General features: G+C 40.4%; 1 protein-coding gene and 1 non-coding gene across 2 annotated transcripts in view; one reads left to right on the top strand and one right to left on the bottom strand.

The window, feature by feature from the left end:
- The window catches only part of LOC121569960 (cysteine-rich secretory protein LCCL domain-containing 1-like), a 52,841-nt gene extending 44,288 nt beyond the window's left edge, over window positions 1–8,553 (top strand). The window contains exon 14 of the mRNA XM_041881326.1: window positions 7,661–8,553. Within this exon, the coding sequence (XP_041737260.1) occupies window positions 7,661–7,712 (52 nt within the window). The 3' untranslated portion in view covers window positions 7,713–8,553. The remainder of the gene's footprint in view (window positions 1–7,660) is intronic.
- A 2,191-nt stretch (window positions 8,554–10,744) lies between these two features.
- trnaa-cgc lies at window positions 10,745–10,820 on the bottom strand. Its single transcript has one exon. It is a non-coding gene; the product is annotated as a tRNA-Ala (tRNA).
- Window positions 10,821–12,187: the final 1,367 nt, after the last annotated feature.

The following is a 12,187-nucleotide window of genomic DNA, read 5'->3' as shown; positions in this document are numbered from 1 at the left end:
CCGACTGACCGTCTGACCATCTGACTGTCTGAATTTCTGACTGACCGACTGACTAACTGACTGTCTGACTATCTGACTGACTGACTATCTGACTGACCGACCGACCGACCGACTGACCGACTGACCGTCTGACTATCTGACTGTCTGACTGACTGACTATCTGACTGAATGACTGACTAACTGACTGTCTGACTGACTGACTGGCTGACTATCTGACTGACTGTCTGACTATCTGACTATCTGACTGTCTGACTATCTGACCGACTGACCGACTGACCGACTGACCGTTTGACTATCTGACTGTCTGACTATCTGACTGTCTGACTATCTGACCGACTGACCGACTGACCGACTGACCGTTTGACTATCTGACTGTCTGACTATCTGACTGACTGACTATCTGACTGACTGACTATCTGACTGACTGACTATCTGACTGACTGACTATCTGACTGACCGACTATCTGACTGAATGACTGACTAACTGACTGTCTGACTGACTGACTGGCTGACTATCCGACTGACTGTCTGACTATCTGACTATCTGACTGTCTGACTATCTGACCGACTGACCGACTGACCGACTGACCGTTTGACTATCTGACTGTCTGACTATCTGACTGACTGACTATCTGACTGACTGACTATCTGACTGACTGACTATCTGACTGACCGACTATCTGACTGACCGACCGACTGACTGACTGTCTGTCTGACTATCTGACTGTCTGACTGACTGACTATCTGACTGTCTGACTGACTGACTATCTGACTGACCGACTGACTGACTGACTATCTGACTGTCTGACTGACTGACTATCTGACTGACCGACTGACTGACCGACTGTCTGACTGTCTGACTGACTGGCTGACTATCTGACTGACCGACTGACTAACTGACTCTCTAACTATCTGACCGACTGACTATCTGACTGACCGACTGACTGACTAACTGTCTGACTATCTGACTGACCGACTGACTGACTATCTGACAGACCGACTGACCGACTGACTGTCTGCCTATCTTACTGACTGACTATCTGACTGACCGACTGACTGACTGACTGACTGTCTGACTGACTGACTGACTGACTGTCTGACTATCTGACTGATTGACGATATGACTGACCGACTGAATGTCTGACTATCTGACTGTCAGACTGTCTGACTATCCGACTGACTGACTATCTGACTGACCGACTGACTGTTTGACTGACTGACTATCTGACTGACCAACTGACTGACTGACTGACTGACTGACTATCTGTCTGACCGACTGACTGACTGACCGTCTGACTATCTGACTATCTGACTGACTGACTGACTGTCTGACTATCTGACGGACTGACTATCTGACTAACCGACTGACTAACTGACTGTCTGACTGACTATCTGACTGTTTAACTGACTGACTATCTGACTGACTGACTGACTGACTGACTGACTGACTGTCTGACTATCTGACTGGCTAACTATCTGACCGACTGACTGACTGACCGACTGACTGACTTTCTGACTGTCTGACTGTCTGACTATCTGACTGTCTGACTGACCGACTATCTGACTGACTGACTGACTGACTGACTGACTATCTGACTGTATGACTATCTGACTGACCGACTGACTGACTGACTGTCTGACTATCTGACCGACTGACTATCTGACTGACCGACTGACTGACTGACTGTCTGACTATCTGACCGACTGACTATTTGACTGACCGACTGACTGACTAACTGTCTGACTATCTGACTGACTATCTGACTGACTGACTATCTGACCGACTGACTGTCTGACTGTCTGACTGACCGACTGACTGTCTGACTATCTGACTGTCTGTCTGACTGTCTGCCTATCTTACTGACTGACTATCTGACTGACCGACTGACTGACTGACTGTCTGACTATCTGACTGTCTGTCTGACTGTCTGCCTATCTTACTGACTGACTATCTGACTGACCGACTGACTGACTGACTGTCTGACTATCTGACTGATTGACTATCTGACTGACCGACTGAATGTCTGACTATCTGACTGTCTGACTGACTGACTGACCGATTGACTGACTGACAGTCTGACTGTCTGACTATCCGACTGACTGACTATCTGACTGACCGACTGACTGACTGACTGACTGACTGACTGACTATCTGACTGACTGACTGACTATCTGTCTGACCGACTGACTGACTGACCGTCTGACTATCTGACTGACTGACTGACTGTCTGACGGACTGACTATCTGACTAACCGACTGACTGACTGACTGTCTGACTGTCTGACTGACTATCTGACTGTCTAACTGTCTGACTATCTGACTGACCGACTGACTGACTGACTGTCTAACTATCTGACTGACTATCTGACTGACTGTCTGACTATCTGACTGTCTGACTGTCTGACTGTCTGACTGACTGACTATCTGACTGACCGACTGACTGTCTGACTATCTGACTGTCTGACTGACTGACTATCTGACTGACCGACTAACTGACTGACCGTCTGACTATCTGACTGACCGACTGACTGACTGACCGTCTGACTATCTGACTGTCTGACTGACTGACTATCTGACTGACCGACTGACTGTCTGACTATCTGTCTGACTATCTGACTGACTAACTGAATGACTGACTGTCTGACTATCTGACTGTGTGACTGACTATTTGACTTACTGTCTGACTATCTGACTGTGTGACTGACTAACTATCTGAGTTACTGTCTGACTATTTGACTGTCTGACAGACTGACCGACTGACTGACTGACTGTCTGACTATCTGACTGTGTGACTGACTGTCTGACTATCTGACTGACTTACTGACTGACTGTCTGACTATCTGACTGTGTGACTGACTGTCTGACTATCTGACTGACTGACTGACTGACTGTCTGACTATCTGACTGTGTGACTGACTGTCTGACTATCTGACTGTGTGACTGACTATTTGACAATCTGACTGACTGTCTGATTGACTGACTGTCTGACTATATGACTGTCTGACAGACCGACCGACTGACCGACAGACTGACCGACTTACTATCTGACAGACTGACCGACTGTCTGACAGACTGACCGAATGTCTGACAGACTGACCGACTGTCTGACTGACTGACTGACTGACCGACTATCTGACTGACCGACTGACTGACTGACTATCTGACTGTGTGACTGACTGACTATCTGACTATGTGACTGTCTGACTATCTGACTGACTGACTGACTGACTGTCTGACTATCTGACTGTGTGACTGACTATTTGACAATCTGACTGACTGTCTGATTGACTGACTGTCTGACTATATGACTGTCTGACAGACCGACCGACTGACCGACAGACTGACCGACTTACTATCTGACAGACTGACCGACTGTCTGACAGACTGACCGAATGTCTGACAGACTGACCGACTGTCTGACTGACTGACTGACTGACCGACTATCTGACTGACCGACTGACTGACTGACTATCTGACTGTGTGACTGACTGACTATCTGACTGTCTGAATGACTGACTATCTGACTGACCGACTGACTGACTGACTGTCTTTCTATCTGACTGACTGACTGACTGACTATCTGACTGACCGACTACCTGACTGACTGTCTGACTATCTGACTGTCTGACTGTATCAGGAAGGGATTTGTTGAGTCAGGGCTTTGCAGTACCCACTTCTCTTTACCAGTCTGGAACCAGTTTCTGCATGGACAATAAAAGTTCTGCAAGTCCTGTGTAGGCCTACTTGCACATAAACAATACAGGTTTAGCTAACTTAGTATTAGTATTATCTAGCTTAGTATTAGTGTTAGCTAGCCTAGTATTAGTATTATCTAGCCTAGTATTAGTATTATCTAGCCTAGTATTAGTGTTAGCTAGCCTAGTATTAGTGTTAGCTAGCCTAGTATTAGTGTTAGCTAGCCTAGTATTAGTATTATCTAGCCTAGTATTAGTGTTAGCTAGCCTAGTATTAGTGTTAGCTAGCCTAGTATTAGTGTTAGCTAGCCTAGTATGAGTGTTAGCTAGCCTAGTATGAGTGTTAGCTAGCCTAGTATTAGTGTTAGCTAGCCTAGTATTAGTGTTAGCTAGCCTAGTATTAGTGTTAGCTAGCCTAGTATTAGTGTTAGCTAGCCTAGTATTAGCTTTTACATAGTCTAATATTAGTGTTATACAGTAAAGTCTAGTATTAGTGTTATATAGTCTAGTATTAGTGTTATATAGTCTAGCATTAGTGTTATGTAGTCTAGTATTAGTGTTATATAGTCTAGTATTAGTGTTATATAGTCTAGTATTAGTGTTATATAGTCTAGTATTAGTGTTATATAGTCTAGTATTAGTGTTATATAGTCTAGTATTAGTGTTATGTAGTCTAGTATTAGTGTTATATAGTCTAGTATTAGTGTTATATAGTCTAGTATTAGTGTTATATAGTCTAGTGTTAGTATTAGTGTTATATACTCTAGTGTTAGTATTAGTGTTATATAGTCTAGTGTTAGTGTTATGTAGTCTAGTATTAGTGTTATGTAGTCTAGTGTTAGTATTAGTGTTATATAGTCTAGTGTTAGTGTTATATAGTCTAGTGTTAGTGTTATATAGTCTAGTATTAGTGTTATGTAGTCTAGTATTAGTGTTATATAGTCTAGTGTTAGTATTAGTGTTATATAGTCTAGTGTTAGTGTTATGTAGTCTAGTGTTAGTATTAGTGTTATATAGTCTAGTGTTAGTGTTAGTGTTATATAGTCTAGTGTTAGTGTTAGTGTTATATAGTCTAGTGTTAGTGTTATATAGTCTAGTGTTAGTATTAGTGTTATATAGTCTAGTGTTAGTGTTATATAGTCTAGTATTAGTGTTATATAGTCTAGTGTTAGTATTAGTGTTATATAGTCTAGTGTTAGTATTAGTGTTATATAGTCTAGTGTTAGTGTTAGTGTTATATAGTCTAGTGTTAGTGTTATATAGTCTAGTGTTAGTATTAGTGTTATATAGTCTAGTGTTAGTGTTATATAGTCTAGTGTTAGTATTAGTGTTATATAGTCTAGTATTAGTGTTATGTAGTCTAGTATTAGTGTTATATAGTCTAGTATTAGTGTTATATAGTCTAGTATTAGTGTTATGTAGTCTAGTATTAGTGTTATATAGTCTAGTATTAGTGTTATATAGTCTAGTATTAGTGTTATATAGTCTAGTGTTAGTGTTATATAGTCTAGTGTTAGTGTTATATAGTCTAGTATTAGTGTTATGTAGTCTAGTATTAGTGTTATATAGTCTAGTGTTAGTATTAGTGTTATATAGTCTAGTGTTAGTGTTATGTAGTCTAGTGTTAGTATTAGTGTTATATAGTCTAGTGTTAGTGTTAGTGTTATATAGTCTAGTGTTAGTGTTAGTGTTATATAGTCTAGTGTTAGTGTTATATAGTCTAGTGTTAGTATTAGTGTTATATAGTCTAGTGTTAGTGTTATATAGTCTAGTATTAGTGTTATATAGTCTAGTGTTAGTGTTAGTGTTATATAGTCTAGTGTTAGTGTTATATAGTCTAGTGTTAGTATTAGTGTTATATAGTCTAGTGTTAGTGTTATATAGTCTAGTGTTAGTATTAGTGTTATATAGTCTAGTGTTAGTGTTATATAGTCTAGTGTTAGTATTAGTGTTATATAGTCTAGTGTTAGTGTTATATAGTCTAGTGTTAGTATTAGTGTTATATAGTCTAGTGTTAGTGTTATATAGTCTAGTGTTAGTATTAGTGTTATATAGTCTAGTGTTAGTGTTATATAGTCTAGAGTTAGTATTAGTGTTATATAGTCTAGTGTTAGTATTAGTGTTATATAGTCTAGTGTTAGTGTTATATAGTCTAGTATTAGTATTAGTGTTATATAGTCTAGTGTTAGTGTTATATAGTCTAGTATTAGTATTAGTGTTATATAGTCTAGTGTTAGTGTTATATAGTCTAGTATTAGTATTAGTGTTATATAGTCTAGTGTTAGTATTAGTGTTATATAGTCTAGTATTAGTGTTATATAGTCTAGTGTTAGTGTTATATAGTCTAGTATTAGTGTTATATAGTCTAGTGTTAGTATTAGTGTTATATAGTCTAGTATTAGTGTTATATAGTCTAGTATTAGTGTTATATAGTCTAGTATTAGTGTTATATAGTCTAGTGTTAGTGTTATATAGTCTAGTATTAGTATTAGTGTTATATAGTCTAGTGTTAGTATTAGTGTTATATAGTCTAGTATTAGTGTTATATAGTCTAGTGTTAGTGTTATATAGTCTAGTATTAGTATTAGTGTTATATAGTCTAGTGTTAGTATTAGTGTTATATAGTCTAGTATTAGTGTTATATAGTCTAGTATTAGTGTTATATAGTCTAGTATTAGTGTTATATAGTCTAGTATTAGTGTTATATAGTCTAGTATTAGTGTTATATAGTCTAGTGTTAGTGTTAGTGTTATATAGTCTAGTGTTAGTATTAGTGTTATATAGTCTAGTGTTAGTATTAGTGTTATATAGTCTAGTGTTAGTGTTATATAGTCTAGTATTAGTGTTATATAGTCTGGTATTAGTGTTATATAGTCTAGTGTTAGTGTTATATAGTCTAGTATTAGTGTTATACGGTCTAGTATTAGTGTTATATAGTCTAGTGTTAGTGTTAGTGTTATATAGTCTAGTGTTAGTGTTATATAGTCTAGTGTTAGTATTAGTGTTATATAGTCTAGTGTTAGTATTCGTGTTATATAGTCTAGTGTTAGTATTAGTGTTATATAGTCTAGTGTTAGTATTAGTGTTATATAGTCTAGTGTTAGTATTAGTGTAATATAGTCTAGTGTTAGTATTAGTGTTATATAGTCTAGTGTTAGTGTTAGTGTTATATAGTCTAGTGTTAGTGTTATATAGTCTAGTATTAGTGTTATATAGTCTAGTGTTAGTGTTATATAGTCTAGTATTAGTGTTATATAGTCTAGTGTTAGTATTAGTGTTATATACTCTAGTGTTAGTATTAGTGTTATATAGTCTAGTGTTAGTGTTAGCTAGCCTAGCAGCGACATCTCTATAGGGCTAGAGATCCGGTTCAGATCTGTCTGTCTCTCCTAAGCATGTCAAGCCACTGCTCCTCACTCTCTCTCTCTCTCTCTCTCTCTCTCTCTCTCTCTCTCTCTCTCTCTCTCTCTCTCTCTCTCTCTCTCTCTCTCTCTCTCTCTCTCTCTCTCTCTCTCTCTCTCTCTCTCTCTCTCTCTCTCTCTGTGTGTGTATGTGTGTCCATGTCAACCCAATGGGATACCTGTTTGTGTATGTCTGTCAGCTCTCTGTTTGTGTAAAAGCTTCAAGTCTCTCTTTCTTCCTTTTTTAAGACAACGTGAAGTCAAGTCTGTTTCACCAGAAGTTTATCAGTTTGTTTAAACAGCTCAGACTTGTATTTCTTTGTGTCGCGGCATCTGTCATCGAGCGGTTGGCGTTCATGGTTGAAGTCTATGTTTCTCTGTAAAACAGTCTGGTCTATCAGCTATCTGTCTGTCTGTCTGGGTAGCACGTCCAGGACGGTGAGATTCTGACGCATTTCACAGGCAGCCTGATTGATTCCTTCTCTTGTTTTCTGTCCCCTCCTTCTCCCCCTCCTCCCCCTTTCCTCCTCTCCCTCTCCCCCTCCCCTCCTCTCTCCCCACCAGTCTTCAGAACCCACCAGGAGGAAAGGCATTCCGGGTGTTTGCTGTGATCTGAGTGTTCCATGTTCTGACTGAGTGTTCCGTATTCTGACTGAGTGTTCCGTGTTTTGACTGAGTGTTCCGTGTTTTGACTGAGTGTTCCATGTTCTGACTGAGTGTTCCGTGTTTTGACTGAGTGTTCCATGTTCTGACTGAGTGTTCCATGTTCTGACTGAGTGTTCCGTGTTTTGACTGAGTGTTCCGTGTTTTGACTGAGTGTTCCATGTTCTGACTGAGTGTTCCATGTTCTGACTGAGTGTTCCGTGTTCTGACTGAGTGTTCCGTGTTCTGACTGAGTGTTCCGTGTTCTGACTGAGTGTTCCGTGTTTTGACTGAGATTTCCATGTTCTGACTGAGTGTTCCGTGTTCTGACTGAGTGTTCCGTGTTCTGACTGAGTGTTCCGTGTTCTGACTGAGTGTTCCATGTTCTGACTGAGTGTTCCGTGTTCTGACTGAGTGTTCCGTGTTCTTACTGAGTGTTCCGTGTTTTGACTGAGTGTTCCATGTTCTGACTGAGTGTTCCGTGTTCTGACTGAGTGTTCCGTGTTCTGAGGACAGGGGTTCCATCTTTCCTCTCTCACCAAACACATAATCACTCATCTCTGCTGTCTGTACCAGAAAATGACTGAAACACTTTTCTGGCCTTTTCACTACCCACGAGGTCAGAAGGCGTCTCCACGGAAACTAAAGAAAATGGACATAAACAAACACAGGTACGGGCAGCACTGACTTAAGAGAGACGGCAGAGAGGAAGGTTGATGCTCAGTGCAGTAACGTTTCAATGTTTTAATGTTGTCTGGTTCATTTTATAAACAGTATATATTTGACATAATTGCAAGCAGTACTTTATACTGTACAGTGGAATATATATATATATATATATATATATATACATACATACATACAGTACCAGTCAAAAGTTTGGACACACCTTCTCATTTAAGGGTTTTTCTTTATTTGTACTATTTTCTACATTGTAGAATAATAGTGAAGACTTCAAAACTATGAAATAACACATGTGGAATCATGTAGTAACCGAAAAAGTTTTTAAACAAATCAAAACATATTTTAGATTTTAGATTCTTCAAAGTTGGCACCCTTTGCCTTGATGACAGCTTTGCACACTCTTGGCATTCTCCCAACCAGCTTGACGAGAAATGCTTTTCCAACAGTCTAGAAGGAGTTCCCACATATGCTGAGCACTTGTTGGCTGCTTTTCCTTCACTCTGCGGTCCAACTGTCACGGATTCAGCCGAGGCTGCCCCTCCTCCTTGCTCGGGCAGGCTTCGGCGTTCGTCGTCAACGGAGTACTAGCTGCTACCGATCCATGTTTCTGTGTTCTACTTGTTTTGTCTTTATTGTTCACACCTGGTTCCCATTATGTATTGATGCCTTCCCTATTTAACCCTCTGGCTCCCACTGTGTTTTGTGCGTGTTTGTCCATGTTTGGTTGTCGTCTGGTGAGCTGGTTGTTTCCTCCCTGCGTGGAGGTTATGTTATTTACGTTACCTACGAGTAAAGTACGAAAGTAGTTTTCGATTAGATCTGTGTCCTGCGCCTGACTTCGTCCTACTGCATCACACTGACCTCCTGACACCAACTCATCCCAAACCATCTCAATTGGGTTGAGATCGGGTGATTTTTGAGGCCAGGTCATCTGATGCAGCTCTCCATCACCCTCCTTGGTCAAATAGCCCTTACACTGCCTGGAGGTGTGTTTTGGGTCATTGTCCTGTTGAAAAACAAATGATAGTCCCACTAAGTGCAAACCAGATGTGATGGCGTATCGCTGCAGAATGCTGTGGTAGCCATGCTGGTTAAGTCTGCCTTGAATTCTAAATACATCACTGACAGTGTCACCAGAAAAGCACCCCCACACCATCACACCTCCTCCTCCATGCTTCACGTGGGAACCACACATGCAGAGATCATCCGTTCACCTACTTTGTGTCTCACAAAGACATGGCAGTTGAAACCAAAAATGAAACCAAAAATGTCAAATTTAGACTAATCAGAAAAAAGGACACATTTCCACCGGTCTAATGTCCATTGCTCGTGTTTCTTGGCCCAAGCAAGTCTCTTCTTATTATTGGTGTCCTTTAGTAGTGATTTCTTTGCAGCAATTCGACCATGAGGGCCTGATTCACACAGTCTCCTCTGAACAGTTGATGTGTCTGTTACTTGAACTCTGTGAAGCATTTATTTGGGCTGCAATTTCTGAGGCTGGTAACTCTAATGAACTTATCATTTACATTACATTACAGTCATTTAGCAGACGCTCTTATCCAGAGCGACTTACAGCTAGTGAATACATATATTTTTTATACTGGCCCCCCGTGGGAATCGAACCCACAACCGTGGCATTGCAAACGCCATGCTCTATCAACTGAGCTACATCCCTGCCGGCCATTCCCTCCCCTACCCTGGACGACGCTGGGCCAATTGTGCGCCGCCCATGAGTCTCCCGGTCGCGGCCGGCTGCGACAGAGCCTGGATTCGAACCAGGATCTCTAGTGGCACAGTTAGCACTGCTAGTGCCTTAGACCACTGCACCACTCAGCAGAGGTAACTCTGGGTCTTCCATTCCTGTGGCGGTCCTCATTACTTAAAGTAATGATGGACTGTCATTTCTCTTTGCTTTTTTTGCTATAATATGGACTTGGTCTTTTACCAAATAAGGCTATCTTCTGTATACCACCCCTACATTTTAGTCATTTAGCAGACGCTCTTATCCAGAGCGACTTACAGTTAGTGAGTGCATACATTACTATTATTTTTATTTTTCATACCCCCGTGGGAATCGAACCCACAACCCTGGCGTTGCAAACGCCATGCTCTACCAACTGAGCTACATCCCTGCCGGCTATTCCCTCCCCTACTCTAGACGACGCTGGGCCAATTGTGCGCCGCCCCATGGGTCTCCCGGTCATGGCCGGCTACGACAGAGCCTGGATTCGAACCAGGATCTCTAGTGGCACAGCTAGCACTGCGATGCAGTGCCTTAGACCACTGCGCCACTCGGGAGGTGAGTGCATACATTTTTCATACTGGCCCCCCGTGGGAATCGAACTCACAATACTGGCGTTGCGAGCGCCATGCTCTACCAACTGAGCTACAGGAGGCCCACCTTGTCACAACACAACATATTGGCTCAAACGCATTAAGAAGGAAATACATTGCACAAATTAATGTTTAACAAGGCACACCTGTTAATTGAAATGCATTCCAGGTGACTACCTCATGAAGCTGGTTGAGAGAATGCCAAGAGCGTGCAAAGCCGTCATCTAGGCAAAGGGTGGCTATTTGAAGAATCTCAAATATAAAACATATTTTGATTTGTTTAACATATTTTGATTTGTTTAACACTTTTTTTTTGGTTACTACAATATTATTCTACAATGTAAAAAATTGTAAAAATAAAGAAAAACCCTTGAATGAGTAGGTTTGTCCAAACTTTTGACTGGTAGTATATATATATATGTCTCTGTGGTGTAGTTTGTTTTGTTGTTATTGTCTTGCCTGTAGAACTGAACTAATATCCACAATTACATCAACAGAATAGAACATATAGATAACAACGTACATGTTAGCACTTAAAGGATATCATTATTATATACATTAGTGTAATATTATGTCACATTGGACCTGCTTCTGTCTGACCTATGTTGACCTATGACCTTGTTATTATAGGTGCAGTGGAATAATGCTTTACCTGTGTTTTTCTTTTTGTGTGTGGTTAGTTTACTTTTCTAAACAACACAAGTATTATTTTATTTGTGCATTCTGTTTTTATATCAGTGGTATTAAGGGGTAAATCAAGGAATGCTGCTATGTTTGTTTTTAATATGTTATAATATTCCAATAGAGATGTTATGGTTGTGTTCGGTTACGGTTATGGTTAGGGTTATGGTTAGGGTTATGGTTAGGGTTATGGTTAGGGTTATGGTTAGGGTTATGTTATGGCTTGGGCCCTGTGTTTTGCGCAATGATGTGACATAGCAAGATTATATAATGTACAGTATCAGTCAAAAGTTTTGGACACACCTACTCATTCCAGGTTTTTTCTTTATTTTGACTATTTTCTACATTGTAGAATAATAGTGAAGACATCAAAACTACGAAATAACACATATTGGAATCATGTAGGAAAATAAAAATGGTAACCATAAAGAAAAACCCTTGAATGTGTAGGTGTGTCCAATCTTTTGACTGGTACTGTATATTGATCAAAAATATGAACGCAACATGTAAAGCTGACGGTCCTATGTTTCATGAGCTGAAATAAAAGATCCCAGAAATGTTCCACACTCACAAAAAATTGATTTCTCTCAAATTGTCCTCCTTTGCCAAAATGATCATTACACAGGTGTATCTTGTGCTGGGTACAGTAAAAGGCCACTCTAAAATGTGCAGTTTTGACACACAACACAATGCCACAGATGTTTCATGCAGATGACTGCAGGAATGTCCACCAGAGCTGTTGCCAGAGAA

Source organism: Coregonus clupeaformis, chromosome 7 (genome assembly GCF_020615455.1).
Source record: "Coregonus clupeaformis isolate EN_2021a chromosome 7, ASM2061545v1, whole genome shotgun sequence".
NCBI classification, from domain to species: Eukaryota; Metazoa; Chordata; class Actinopteri; order Salmoniformes; family Salmonidae; genus Coregonus; species Coregonus clupeaformis.
Note: the sequence above shows the minus strand (reverse complement) of the source record. Positions and strands in the feature narration are given on the sequence as shown.